This window comes from Coregonus lavaretus (genome assembly GCF_964263955.1).
Source record: "Coregonus lavaretus genome assembly, chromosome: 3".
Lineage (NCBI taxonomy): Eukaryota > Metazoa > Chordata > Actinopteri > Salmoniformes > Salmonidae > Coregonus > Coregonus lavaretus.
The window spans coordinates 50,572,107-50,587,520 of record NC_139990.1 but is presented as its reverse complement, the minus strand read 5'-3'; the positions used below and the strand labels follow the sequence as shown (position 1 = coordinate 50,587,520).

Below are 15,414 nucleotides of genomic sequence, written 5' to 3'. Positions count from 1 at the left end.
TCCGGTTGACAGAGAGGTAGATAGCCGGGAGATGGGCCTAGCTCAGGATGATTAGCCAGACCACAACGTCCATTTTGTTGCAGCTAGCTGGTAGCGGTGAATCCGGAGTTAAAGGTCCAGTGATTCAGTGATTCCGGCAGAAAAACTGATATGTTCTGGGTCGATAACGCGCTGTGCAGACAGTGCAGACTGGCTGAATAATAGTCCAGACTAGAGCTGGCTGGTGGGTGGTGCAGGCCACGGACAATGGTGAAAAACCGCTAACGGTAGCTGATAGCAAGTAGCTAGTTAGCTGGCTACTCCCGTCCGGTAGACCTAGAGGTAGATATGAGCCTGGCTCTAGGCTAGCTCAAGGCTAACTGGTGCTTGCATCGGGGGCAGTGGTGATTAGCCAGACAGCAACATTCATTCGGTTGCGGCTAGCTAGTTGCGATCCGGTGATTAATGTCCAGTGATTAAATTATTCCCGCAGAAAAATCCAATGTTCTGGGTGAAATACCGCTAACTGTGGCTAATAACAAGTAGCTAGTTAGCTGGCTAGCTAGTTTCAACTGGAGATTCTAGATAAAAGTTAAGTCAATAATAGAATCCGTTCCACATTGAGTGAGGCGGGTTGCAGGAAAGTATATTTTGTAGAAGGATGAAAAGTCTGATAGGGAAATATGTACGAAAAATACAAAAAAACAGGGTATTTACAGGCTATTTACAGACACACGACAAAAACAGGACTGCACTACTACGCCATCTTGAGGAGCAGCATTCAAACCCTCAACCCTTTTAACAGCTGCTGCATATGAAATGTTCTGGACAGCCCTGACTTTGGCCACCTCATTCTCTTCCACCCTTGTCGGGCAATCAAAAGATGTAGCTTCATGGTTCCCACCACAATTGCAACATGTCACATTTTCCTCACTTTTAAAACACATGACACATCTTTTCCACAACTTGGACATCTCGGCTTCTCCAAACACTTAAAACATTACCAAAAGCTTCACAATGATCACACTGCATTGTCTGACTCCCGAGTGGCGCAGTGGTCTAAGGCACTACATCGCAGTGCTAGCTGTGCCACTAGAGATCCTGGTTCATGTCCATGCTCTGTCGCAGCCGGCCGCGACCGGGAGACCCATGGGCGGCGCACAATTGGTCCAGCGTCGTCCAAGGTAGGGGAGGGTTTGGCCGGCAGGGATGTGGGTTCGTTTCCCACGGGGGTCCAGTATGAAGAAAAAAAATACATGTATGCATTCACTAACTGTAAGTTGCTCTGGATAAGAGCGTCTGCTAAATGACTAAAATGTAAATGTCTTGGGATAAATGCTCTGACTCTGTCGTTTTTATACCCCAACTGCACTTGAGTAGGGAGAGACTCCATATCAAAAAACAAAAGAACAGATAGACTCTTCACTTCACGATTCATCCGACGTGCATCAATCACTCTAGGAATATTTTTCATCTCAAATCGACTTCCCACGAGACGCCAGATAGAACCCCCTTGAGGGGTGCCCTGTTCCGAAGAGACACACACGACACATCAAACGTATCAAATGGGGTTAGACGCTATTCACGTTCCTTCTGATCCGCAGAAGCACAAAAAAATTAAAACAAGCCCGCCTCTCGTGATCCTCACAGCATTCACTTTACCCAGCACTCTCTCCACCAGTTTGGATATCTCAAATGGTTTCTTCAAGATTGGTAATCTGCTCCTTATTAACAAACCGTACTCCTACTAGATACGAAGGGACATTCTCATCACTGTACACTACTTTGCTCCGTTTTCCATTCATTTGGACAATTCTCCTTGATTCTACCGCCATTGGATTCATAATCCACTTCATCGTCCGCATCCGACATTTTTTTCCAGTCTCGAGAAAAAAACCTGTGAGAGAACGTCTACAAAATTGATTTACTTACGTAGACGTGATGACGTTGTTAACATTTTCGGGTGTGTGTATCCGGTTGTGGTTGAAGATCTTTTGGGTTGCTTGTTTACCTTTCAGATGTGTTTAAAATATATTTTCTTCGGTTTTCTGCAAATATTTTATTCATGCGGTAACAGCTGTACAAAACCCAGCGTCAGAATTAAATATCTGTGATTCAAATAGCTGTTAAAATGTTTAAAATTTGAGAGGAAATAGGTTAAGACTAGCTAACGTTAGCTAGCTAGCAAACTTGAGTTACAGTACAGACTTAGACTGACTGAATCGCAAACAACAGAAGTCAGTGCATGTTACTTTGTTTTGACAGATTTCTGTTTAACTGTACAAGCCCTGGTCAAAACATAAACACTCGACTTCAGGAGAAAAATGAATATTCTACCTAAAAAGAGCTGGCATGTTCGCAACAAGGACAACGTCGCGCGCGTGCGTCGGGACGAGGCACAAGCCGCAGAAGAGGAGCGCGAGGTCCAACGCCGTGTGGAGCGAGCAGAGCAGGAGGTAACCATAGCAACGTTGCCTCCACACCCCCCCATCCCCAAATTGCAAATTGATACATTCCTCATAATTGATTTAGCATGGTCTGAAGTGACAACCAAACTTTGTGTGATACAGGAATGTTATGATGTATGACCGGTGCAATTTTTTAAAGAGAAGTGCTGTAAGAGGCATTGTTAAAATAGTTTCAAGTCATAAAAGTGCATACAAATGTGTATATGTACTTCACTATTGCCATTGAATGTTATGTAGGTAAGTAATCTCTTTGCTGTAGGCACGAACAGAGCACCTGAGACAGAAGTCGCGAGCTGCCCTTCAACAGTCTGGAAGATGGAAGAATGAAGGAGAGGGAGGTGAGAGAGGAGGTGAGAGAGGAGGGGAGGGGAGTGGAGGAGTGGTGGAACACCTCAATCTATTTCCTCTGGAGGAGTCGTCTGAGAAGAAAGGAAATGCAGAGTACCTCAAAGACAAGAAAGATGAAAAGGTGACCTTGCTGTCATTCTGTTGTGCTTTTTCCGCTTCACCTGTGTTGAAATCAAGTTTCTTTGTGCACATAGCTTCTGGTTTTTGCATCCCTCTCTACCTAACAGTGTTTACCTTTCTCTAGTGGATCTAGCCAGCCAATGACAGTGGCTGGTTAATTTAGTCCAGGGCCATTTCTAAACAGAGATCGGCCAATTCAGTTTAAGATTTTAAATTTAATTGGGTGCCATGTTGGCAATTGAGAATGCAAATTAGAATTCTAAATATCATAGTGTTCTGTGCCAATATGGGAGATTATTGAACAGTTTTAATGGACTGATGCTTATCACATCAATGGAAGGATCAAAGAATGAGATGTGAATAAATGTATTGAACTTTCCAAATAGTACACCCGGGATGGTCACTGGTCTTGATTCCTCCCACCACAGATCATTACTTGAAATTAGAATATTTAACTTATTCTAATGCTATGGTGTTTCTGTTGTAGGAGCGTGAGGAGCGTGCTATTGGTCTGCTAGTGTCCTTAGGCCCCCAACCTGGGACAGAGGTAACTCCATGGTACATGAAAACAGGCCGGGAAAAAGAAGAAGAGAAAGACGAAGGAAAGAAGAAAGAGAAGGAGAAAGAGAAAGACAACAAAGGAAAGAGACTGCCACTCAGTCAAGAGGAGAAGGAGAAGAGAGACAGACGACTGAAAGACATGCTGGACCCCTTGAAAGAGATGAAGAAAGCACTGGCGGTGAAGGATAGAAAAGAACGTAGGAGTAAGAAGAAGGAGAAGAGGGATAGAGGGGAGAGGAGAAGCAGTGGTGGAGAAAGGTGAGAAGTTTGAGTCTTTATCAAGACTAGGTGTCTTCTTATCTGTATGTCTGGGGTGTTTGTGTTTCTTTGATCAATCATAAAACCAATTAGCTTTGACCTAAAGGGGCAATCAGCAGTTGCTACATATATTTTTGGAATTATTAATTAATGATGTGTACCCATTCATTCTTGAAGAATATAACTTATAAATGACTCATTAGTTTAGTTTAACTGTCATACCACATCAGAACTCAAACTATAAGCTTGTTTTATACTCCAATGTTTGTAAACCAAGTAAATGTAAACATACTACATCGCCTTAAAACATGGTTAAAACTATCATTTTGATTTCATGGATGGTCAGTCCTTTCATCCATAGCTCTGTCTATGAATTTGAGTGGTTACATTTCTCCAGCCCCATCCCTGAGCTTTTTACAGAAACAGTGGATTGCCGCTTTAAGAGTAAGCCCCTTGAAAGTGTCCACTCCACTTGAATCCATAACCAAGAGACCAAGTACACTGAGCCAAGTGGACAAGTGCACAACAAAGTGTACTGAGCCTCTGGATAAACATGCATGGTTGATGGTAACCACCTCTTCTCTCTTTCCTAGCTCTATTGAAAGGTTGCGAGCAGAGCGACTGCAGAGAGAGGCGGAGGAAAAGAGGAGGACCCAGGCCCTGCTGGACCAGAAGAACGGAACAGGAAAAGAGAAGGAGCGACCAAGGGAGACAGAGGAGAGGGAAATGCCGTACAACAGCGCTTATTTCCCAGAGCTGGCCCGCAAGAGGCAGAGGAAAGACAGAGATGCCTGGAGAGACGGCATCTTTTGAAGTCATACATCATGCAGTCTCATTGTTTTGGCAACAGACACAGAACATTGAGGCATTCAAGATACATTTATTAGTATGTGAAAGACACAGAAGACTTCGACAAGGACCAGAGAGCCTGGAAGGTTATTCAGTTGTATTGTTGTGAAATGTGAGCCAGTGCTTTTAGCTTATTCTTGCAGTAACATGGAGGAGTTATGTATGTAGACACATACTGTAGGTTGTTGAACTTGTGAAGATGTGTACAAAAATTGCTCAAAATGCCACATTGTTTATTTATTTTACATCTAGGCTATCCTGAGGATCCTAAGTGGACTTATTGATGATTGTTGTCATTGAATAATCAATATTATTGCTGATGAGGTAGAAAAAGAAAGGGAACCAGTCAAGAGATTTGAGACAGCTGAGTGGAGTGTTGGTGTCTGTTTGGCACCCTGCTCAAGTGTGAGACAATACATTTACATTTTAGTAATTTAGCAGACGCTCTTATCCAGAGCGACTTACAGTTAGTGAGTGCATACATTATTTTGTTTTATTTGTAATCATTTAGCTCCACAACACAATACCACTGTTCAATTTTGAGTGTGTTAGATGTTTTACTATTGATAGCAACATTGTGTCACAAATGTAATTGTGTCAATTCAAGTCTGTCAAGTCCATTTTGTTTCTGATAATAGCATGTGCCATTTTTGAGAGGTTTTTGTACAGGCATCTGTTCTATTTAACTATCTGATGTAGACAGAGTTTAGTGTGGTTGGCCCAACTATTATTGGGCATTTTCCATTTCATTTAATTCAATAAAAATGTTAGGCCTGTCAAATAACAAAATCCTGAATGCTCAGTTATTTTGGTTATTTTATACATACCCCATATCCATGCACCAGCCAAATTATTAACCCTAAACATTTAACTATAGCAATTTCAAGAGATTGTAATACAAAACAGAGTTGCGCCAGTATAATAAATTAAATTGTCTAGCAGGTGCATACATACATAGACGCACAGCAGCGAAAAATAAATCGGGCCAAGATAGCAGAGGTAGAAGCGAGACCGACGCACTCGCATGAAACCACGGGCGAACCATGATAATGCAAGCTCAGTTTTGTCTGACGTAGCCTAAGTTTAACGGGAGAAAAATACTACAGTCGCCCTCACACTGGTGTCGGAGGGGAAAGAGCCGAAACGGGAAAAATAGCGGATGGTTTGACCTCATTGGGGTTATTTGTTGTTTTCGTCGCCGTTTTTGTCGAAAGACCACTAATGTAACGGTTCTGGATTTGATATGCGATGGGTTGGGTTGGCAGGACGGGATGCACAAAAGAGCGTCTCTTACACGGTGTTTAGTTGCAGATTAGGAGAGGGGGATCAAACGGAGGAGGGGAAGAGGGGAACACAACAACAAGGAGACGTTCTTTATTAGCGGGGGAAGACAGCGCCAGACCAGGAGACGGTAGCGGAGAGAAGGAGAAGACCGAAAGCATCGCTCGAATGATTGTGCCGTGGTGGATCCCGCGACGATGCGACGACACTGCTGGGTGATAGTGCTGGCGGGGATGTTGTCGTACTTGAACCCGGAGAGAGCCCTTGGAGCCCCGCAGAGAGAAGGTGAGTGGTGTCGGAGGGATGGAATGATATTGACGCTGGGAGAAAGAAGCGAGGGGGTAGGAGAGGGGATAGATGAGAGGGTTATAAATAGGTATTGGGAAATATTACGGCCGAACCACACTGACACAGCCTCATAACAATAATACGAAATATTTTATATTTCTTGGCTGATATGATTAGGCTATGGTAGGCTATATGCCTTTATAACACTGGGATGAAGTCAAAAAGACAATGGCCACATTATTATCATCAAGTAGCCTGGAGAACTCGGTAGGATCTGCGACCCTATTTCGGTGATATTTATCAATAGCATCGATGGCATGTGAAAACGGGAATTCGACCAATGAATATTAAATTAATCGCCACTGTATCATTCATGTGTATATCAAACCTATATAAGACCACTTGGGTTTAATGATTAAAATTAGCATCTTTGAATTTCCATTTGAAATCCACAAGATCCGTTTTATTTTGTCCCCCTTTTATTAGGCATCGCAGAGTGTTTTGTTTGTGTATTGTAGTTTGCAGTCATGGTGTTCTGGTGTATTGTTTTGATAAGAGCTATTCACTGGAGCTGGTGGAATAGGCCCCGGCTATGTGTACCTATTTATATGCAGTGTCTGTCTGGACAGCTGTCTAGGGATAGAAGAATAGAATTACCCAGGAATTGTGCACCTATACTGCCGATGGGTAGGCTACATAAAATATTATTGTGTTCTACATAGACTCATGTAAAATAATTTCATATAGGCCAACATGTTTTTCCTATTTTAACAGTTTCCAATGTAATTCTACCACCAGGCCATAGGCTTGCATAACCTGCAGTCCAGTACATAAGTCAAGGAAATTATTACACGTTTATGATGAGCCAATAATGAATGAATCTTTCTCTAAAATTCATACTCATGGCTTTTAGCAGCTTTTCTGACTTATACTTTACATGTCACTCTTGAATTTGTTAGAATAACATAGACCATGATGTTTTTAGGCCTTCATAGAGGTCTGAGGGTTTTTCTCAGAAAACAGCCATTGGAGGATGGAATCATACAACATATAATTTATGAGCTGAACACATCCTTAATGCTAATTATAATGTTCAAACATGTTATTTATAAAGCAGTGGTCAAAGCGCTTCATAAATGCATTTTTTAGGGTAACTTGCATTTCCCACTCATGAATGACCTCATGAAAATATTCCATTGATCAGAAAAGCCTATTTGTGATTGGATTCCCTTTCAGTGTGTTATTGGACATCCCTGTAAGATTTGTGTACTCTCTAGAGTGAGAGGCAGAGGAGAGGATGTGCCAAAATTGTTAATCACAGTTAGGCTTACACATTGATCTACCAACAGGGTAAACATCAATTAAAGCCTTTTGTTTTGACTATTATTGGACTGTTGATGCATCTTCACGCCATGCTTTCAGGAATCAATGATCTCATAAAATGGATGGGGAGACGTACATTTGGTTTTGCATTATTCATTACTGTGTCGTAATAGTGAGTCAATATCTAGAAGTAGTGACGAATACGGGGCATGATCGAATAGGATGATGAGGGGAAAACAGAGTAGTTCTGGTACTTGTGTTTTCAGGTACCAATGACACTGAAAATGCTCAAATTGTGGTTGATATTCATAAGTACTGTTCTGGATTGACACTTGACCTGCAAGTGTATTGACAAGTACGTGTACTCAGAGGTTTACCTTTGGGAGTTTGAGAAGTGTTTTTGTAAAATTGTAGATGGGGAAAAACAAATAATATTGGCAACAAGTTCATCTAGAAATATGCATATTTCTCAATAATTTCTGTTACGTTTTTAATTGTAACGATGCTGGTTTTGATTTGAGGGTTTAAACTTTAAAGGTACAACAAACAAGTAAGTAGTTCACTGTTGTGAAGGGTTTTTAACCACCCTGCCCTCCCCTTTCTCTTTTTCACAGATGGTTCGCTCCTCACAAACGGCCAAGTTGAGGTACAAAAAAAAACTAAAAAACGCCCCAACCTCCTCCTTCTCACCTAGGTAGCCTACCTCCCTGATTTGAGTGATTATTTTCCAATTTTCCAACCCTGGCCCCGGTATCAATTTCCCCAAAATGACAACGCCACCCCTCCCTTCTTTTCAACTGTGTTTCCTGGAAGGAATGTTGTTTTTTGGTACCCCCTCCCTCCTCCCCCTTCTTTCCTAACCGGAATGGTAGACTTCCCTGATTTTAACTTGAATTCCGATCTTTCCTCTCTTTTATTGATTCCGAAGATGGTTTCCTGACTTTCCTCCAAAGTTAATTTCCTTTTCCTGCTTCTCCCAAAACCCCAATGACAGTTGTTCATTGGGGATCCTCCGCTTTGTCTCAAACTTAACTCGATTGAAACAATTCCAATGGTTTTCCTCCTCAATCTCAATATGTAACAATGACTTTGACCCTTTTCAACCCAATTCTCTGAAGCCTCTCTTTCCCCCACTCACTCATCCACTCACCAGCACTCCAACCTAACAACTGTGTGTTTCCTTCAGGAAGTATTATCTGACCAATTAACCGTATTAACCTTTTCCTCTGCTCCTTTTCTCTCCTGCCATATCTCAGTCTCTCAATCCAGGGCTGCGTCTCTCTCTTCTCCGCCCTACGTCATCATTCTCATCTCTTGCTCGGGGCTCGTCTCCTTTGTTTTACTGCTCCTCACCTGTCTGTGCTGTAAGAAGGGAGGAGTGGGATTCAATGTAAGTCTCCATCATGTAAGAGACTTATTCACACGTCTTGTCTATTGTGTTGCACTGTCTTGCATGCATGTTGTGTAGATCGATGGATATAGGGTTCATATCACACCCTTAGGGAAACCGTAAACATTGAGGGCTGTAACATTGTTATAGCGTATGGGAATGTCCTAATTTGTCATGGAAGGGCCCAGCACCACAGGGACAGTGGGCATCCCCGTCATTCAAACCCTTTATGGATCTATTGTCTTTGAATGTGTGATCTTTAGATGGTTCATTGGTTCTTTGGCTGCATGTGCGGCACCACATTTTACCACAAGTATTACAGATGTTGCATGAGCCAGAAAGCTTAGGGTCTGTTTACATTTAATAGATTTAAAAAGGGACTATAAAGGTGTCCTCATTATAAATCCAGATAGGTATTTCTTTCAGCCAGCACACTGGGTGCATCTCAATTATCTAAAGTCGCTCCCCTCCTTCATCTAAACTGATGTGAAAACACAGGCAACAAGGGGAAAGTAATATGGTGTCTTCCCACCAGTTATTTGTTTACACTTGCCCAATTTCTTTAGAAACGTAAACCACTTTAGACTATTGACACACACCCACTAGAAAAGCGGTCACCAACCCTCATCCTGGAGAGCTTTGGGTGTGTAGGCTTTTGTTCCAGGACAGGCCAGAACCAACACACCTGATTCAACTAATCAACTACAGTAATCAGCAAGAGTTTGATAAACTGAATCAGGTGTGTTGGTGCTGGGCTGGAACAAAAACCTGTAAACCCTGTATCTCCTGGGACCAGGCTTGGTGATTACTGCTTTTCAAACTTACAATATCTCTAAAGCTTCCACGCTTCCTCTGTTCTTTCCTGTCCAATCAGGAGTTTGACAATGCAGAGGGGGAGGAGTGTTCTGGGGGTTCTAGCCCCGTCCAGGAGGACAGTCTGTCTTCTTGCCCCTCCCTCCCGGAGGTCTACACCCTCCCACTCAGGGACAGGGCTAACTGCCCTGCCCTGCAGGATGGCTCAGGTAACTAACTCTCTGTAGCTGGAGCTGATGGCAGTAAATAACACATTAATATTACGAGCATGATGAATATCAGAAAGCCCCAAATAATGTGTCTTTCTCTTTCCATCTCCTCTCTATTCTGTCTCTAAAGACTCTAAGTCGAAGAACTTCCGTAGGCACACTCTCAACTACCTTCAGGAAATAGGAAATGGCTGGTTTGGAAAGGTGAGATCACCATCTCATACCTCCACCCTCAGTTGTGACGTCATCATGTAATGGTGGTAGCTGGATCTGGCAGTTCTTCCAAATGTCTCTCAACCCCATGTTTCCTCTAAAAGACACATCCTTTTAACAGCTTCTCAGTAAATCTAATGTTGGCTTCCTACCAGTTCTCATCAGTTATATCTTCTTCCTACACCACTATATTTCTGATATCCCCCCCCCCCCCCCCTCTCTCCCTCTCCCTCTCTCTCCCTCGCTCTCCTTCCTTCTCCTCTCTTTCCCTCCTCTCCCCCGTCCCACATCTCTCTTTCTCCTTCCATCTCTCTCCCCCTTCCTCTCTCTCTCCTTTCCTCTCCTCTCTCGCCCTCCTCTCTATCTCTCTCCCCTCTGTCCCACATCTCTCTTTCTCCTTACCTCCTTCTCCCTCCCTCCCTCTCTTTCTCTCTCTCTGTTGCTCTCTCCCTCCTTCTCCCTCCCTCCTTTTCTCTCTCTCTCTCTCTCTCTCTCTCTCTCTCTCTCTCTCTCTCTCTCTCTCTCTCTCTCTCTCTCTCTCTCTCTCTCTCTCTCTCTCTCCATCCGTCCCGCTCTCTCTCCTTCCTTCCTTCCTTCCTTCCTTCCTTCCTTCCTTCCTTCCTTCCTTCCTTCCTTCCTTCCTTCCTTCCTTCCTTCCTTCCTTCCTTCCTTCCCTTCCCTTCCCTTCCTTCCTTCCTTCCTTCCTTCCTCCCTCCCTCAGGTGATCCTAGCGGAGGTGCTGTGTGACTGCAGCTCCTCCCAGGCCGTGGTGAAGGAGTTGCGGGTCAGTGCCAGCCCTCTGGAGCAGAGGAAGTTCTTGGCTGAGTCTGAGCCATACAGGTCAGAGAAACTGCCATTTTGTGTCATCAGACACTTTTATTTAAGTTATTTGTTTTTGTAGTTTCCTGAGTGTACAAAACATTAGGAACACCTACCTAATATTGAGTTGCACCCCCTTTTGCCCTCAGAACAGCCTCAAGTCGGGGAATGGACTCTACAAGGTGTCGAAAGCGTTCCACAGGGATGCTGGGCCATGTTGACTCCAATGCTTGCCACAGTTGTGTCAAGTTGACTGGATGTCCTCTGGGTGGTGGACCATTCTTGGTACACACAGGAAACTGTTGAGCGTGAAAAACCCAGCAGCGTTGCAGTTCTTGACACACTCAAACCGGTGCACCTGGCACCTACTACCATACCCCGTTCAAAGGCACTTACATCCTTTGTCTTGCCCATTCACCCTCTGAATGGCACACATACACAATCCATGTCTCAAGGCTTAAAAATCCTTATTTAACCTGTCTCCTCCCCTTCATCTACACTGATTGAAGTGGATTTAACAAGTGACATCAATAAGGGATCATAGCTTTAACCTGGATTCACCTGGTCAGTCTATGTCATGGAAAGAGCAGGTGTTCCTAATGTTTTGTACACTCAGTGTATATAAATCACAGTAACTTCACAGTTAACTCCCAACCTGTATATCACTCTGATTGATTTGGTGCTGTTTGAAAAAACATCTACATGGACCAAGTCACATCAGTAGATGTGTTTTAATTGTTGTGTGTCATATTGAGATGCTGGTAGTTAGAGACTGCATGCTGCATACAAGTGTTGCAATGTTAGAACTGTAACTTGGAGTGACGGATGTTGGTGGGTGACTACTGGTCTGACCTATTTATTATGCTCAACTTAGATTACAATGACACTCTCATACACACTTACAGTTGCCTCTTTCTCTGTCACATATAGAAACACATGTTTCTCTTTCATCTTTCTCTCTCACTCCTCCTCTCTCTAGCTCTGTCTGTTTTCTTTCGTCCTCTCCACTTTCTCACTAACACACCCACCTAAGTAAACACACACAAACAAATGCGCCCAGATGTTATCCCCCTCTCTGCTCTTCCCTCGCTCACTTTAACTGCATATCCTCTGCTGCATTGCCTCTCTCGGTTTCATAATCTTTCTCTCTCTCCCTCTCTCTCTCCCCCCTCTCTCTCCCTCTCTATTTTCTTGCCTTCAGGAGTCTCCAACATCCCAACATCCTTCAGTGTTTGGGCCAATGCAGCGAGAGCATTCCCTTCCTGCTGGTCATGGAGTTCTGTCAGTTGGTGAGGGCCATGTTGTTATTACTACTATTATGGGATGGAGAAGAAGAGGAGGGCCCACTGTAGAGGAGATCCAAAGAGAGGCCATTTTGTTTTGGAACGGATACATTTACTCCATTCCTCTAGGATTGTTTGGTCTCCTCATTGTGTTTCAATCAGAGACTGATTGATACCTGAGCAACCAGCTGATTGGACTGTCTGGTGACTGGTCAATAAATGATTCAAATGGATCAATTAAGTGACAAACACCAGACTATAGCTTCCGTACATGGAAACATATGTTTGGTTAGTTTTCTTTTCCCTCATCAAATAACCATGTAAATACTTGGTGACGTTTCACACTTAGATATGCCTTTTGTAGTATAATGTTATCCCAGCCATAATACTCAACACCTGCTGCCTCTGTTTGTTTGCTTTCATTCTTGCTCTTTAATCAAAGACTGATTGAGACCTGAAATCCCAAGTGATTGGACTCTCTGGCCAATCAATGACTCAAACAGATCAATTAACGACCAGGGAGGGCAGTAAAACAATACCGCAGCCCTTTACCAGAAGAACATATGCAATAAATCCTCTGTACATTGAAACACATATCCCTTTATCATTTTAAGTATCTTATTCTCCTGTCCTACCACCAGTACAACCTCTCTCTCTATAATGATATTAACTCATTACCAATTCCCCTTCTGCTTTTGAGGACATCCAGGTTCAGGAAAACACTTAGGAGAGGGTATTTTTCCAGCATAAATGTACAAATATACTTGATATATAATAAATAATATAAAATAATTGGTCATTTAGCAGACGCTCTTATCCAGAGCGACTTACAGGAGCAATTAGGGTTAAGTGCCTTGCTCAAGGGCACATCGACAGATTTTTCACCTAGTCGGCTCGGGGATTAGAACCAGCGACCTTTCGGTTACTGGCACAATGCTCTTAACCACTAAGCTACCTGCCGCCCTTATATATAGCTCGATATGATATATAGCTCGATATGTCCGGTCATAGTCATAAACTATGTTAATTGTTCTTCTGATTGGTTTAAGGATCACATACTGTACATGATATTGGTAATACTCATTGATCTTGTAATAAATGAATTATATTTGTGATATGTTACCAGGGCGACCTGAAGAGGTACCTGAGAGCCCAGAGGAAGTCAGATGGGATGACCCCTGACCTTCTGACCCGGGAGATGCTGACCCTGCAGAGGATGGCGTTTGAGATCACCTCAGGCCTGCTGCACCTCCACGAGAATAACTACATCCACAGGTCTGTGAGGTCATATCCTGGCTCCATCTGGCTCCAGTGGGGTTCCAATAGCTCCAGTGATTGATTGATTGATTGGCAATTGAGTGATTGATAATACATGGATTATGATTGTTTTCTCTCTCCAGTGATCTGGCTTTGAGGAACTGTCTCCTTACCTCTGATCTCACTGTCAGAATCGGAGACTATGGGCTGTCGCACAACCACTACAAGGTATGTGTGTGTGTGTGTGTGTGTGTGTGTGTGTGTGCACATGCATGCACGCTTACCCATGTACTTTGCTTGAACCACCACAATCTGTAGACTAGTTATACCACATTATAAACTGGGTGGTTCGAGCCCTGAATGCTGATTGGCTGACAGACCGGGTATATCAGATCGTATACCACAGGTATGACAAAACATTTGTTTTTACTGCTCTAATTACGTTGGTAATCAGTTTATAATAGCAATAAGGCACCTTGGGGATTTGTGGTATATGGATAATGGCTGTATCCAGAACAGCCCTTAGCCGTGGTATATTGGCCATATACCACACCCCCTCGGGCCTTATTGCTTAATTATACCATGTTATTGTTGAATACTCGTTTCTAATTGGCTTGAAGGGCATTCTAGAGTGTGCATTATTTCTCTATAATGCACAGTATATTTGCACGGTATAATTAATTGGCTATAGTTCTTACATGTTCTATGCTTGAGCTGCTTTTGAAAGCAAAAGCGAATTGAAAACATTATTGGTATTGTTGCATTAGATTTTAATAAAAGCAAGCTAGGACTCAAATTTGGTTAGCAAAACTAGAAAGTCTGTTTGTTTGGTTACCAAGGCAACTACTGTCTCTATCTAGTGAACTTGCTAGCTACTTCAGTTGATGTTGAACACATTTCTAACTGCAAATGAAAAAAATTCTAGCAGTAAATATTTTAGATTATAGCCATGGTATAAAAGGGATAATCAACTCGGGGCTCTATGCGTTCTCTGCAAAATAATGCAACTCCGTGGAAGGTTAGTTCCACTCCGCTAGCGTGTCGTGGAACACAACTTCCAGGTCGTTCATTATTTTCCAGAGAACGCATAACCCCTCGTTGATTATCCCTTATGTATTGCATGTCCCTAATGGCTTATCTTCAAGTCCATGTATCCCTCTGTGTGTTGGTGTTTATCTGTGTAGGATGACTATTACCTAACACCAGACAAGCTGTGGATTCCTCTGAGGTGGATAGCCCCAGAGCTGCTGGAGGAGTACAGAGGATCTCTGATCTTCACTGACCAGACCAAGACCAGCAACCTGTGGTACGTACCATAACACAACCTGGCTCTAAAACAGACAAATAAACTGAATATTTCAATAAGCTGTATTCTGTATTTCTTATCTAATTTGATTATTTCTCTATCCTCCAACTCTCTCTCTCTACTCCTATTTTCTAACTCTCTCCCCTCTCTCTCCCCTCTCTCTCCCACTTCTCTCCCCTCTCTCTCCCACTTATCTCCCCTCCCCTCTCTCTCCTATCTCTCTCCCCTCTCTCTCTTTCCCCTCTCTCACCCCTCTCTCTCCCCTCTCTCTCCTCTCTCTCCCCCCTCTCTCCCTTCTCTCCCAGGTCTCTGGGGGTGGTGATCTGGGAGTTGTTTGAGTTTGGTTCTCAGCCTCACAGACACCTGAGTGATGAGGAAGTGTTGACCTTCGTCATCAGAGAGAGGCAGATCACCCTGGCCCAGCCACGGCTCAAACTCTCCCATGCTGACTACTGGTCAGTGGGCCATTTCTTGACTTTTGGCTCTCTAATGATATACAGTACCAGTCAAAAGTTTGGACACACCTACTCATTCAAGGGTTTTTCTTTATTTTGTAATATTGTAGAATAATAGTGAAGACATCAAACTATGAAATAACACATATGGAATCATGTAGTAATGACCAAGAAGGAGAGTGATGGAGTGCTGC

At 43.2% G+C, this 15,414-nt stretch overlaps 1 protein-coding gene across 1 annotated transcript; it reads left to right on the top strand.

Moving 5' to 3' along the window:
• The first annotated feature begins 1,917 nt into the window (after nucleotides 1–1,917).
• Nucleotides 1,918–5,365, top strand: leng1 (leukocyte receptor cluster (LRC) member 1). Its single transcript, XM_084155978.1, has 4 exons — nucleotides 1,918–2,435; nucleotides 2,707–2,916; nucleotides 3,403–3,734; nucleotides 4,328–5,365. The coding sequence occupies exons 1-4, from the start codon at nucleotides 2,304–2,306 to the stop codon at nucleotides 4,545–4,547; spliced, it is 894 nt and encodes a 297-aa protein (XP_084012104.1). The 5' UTR covers nucleotides 1,918–2,303; the 3' UTR covers nucleotides 4,548–5,365.
• The last annotated feature ends 10,049 nt before the right edge of the window (nucleotides 5,366–15,414 follow it).

Excerpts from the sequence above, each read along its gene's own strand:
- leng1 (XM_084155978.1), top strand. The coding sequence starts at position 2,304 with ATGAATATTCTACCTAAAAAGAGCTGGCATGTTCGCAACAAGGACAAC. Across the intron at positions 2,436-2,706 it reads TGGAGCGAGCAGAGCAGGAG|GCACGAACAGAGCACCTGAG; the intron begins GTAACCATAGCA and ends TCTTTGCTGTAG. Across the intron at positions 3,735-4,327 it reads AGAAGCAGTGGTGGAGAAAG|CTCTATTGAAAGGTTGCGAG; the intron begins GTGAGAAGTTTG and ends TCTCTTTCCTAG.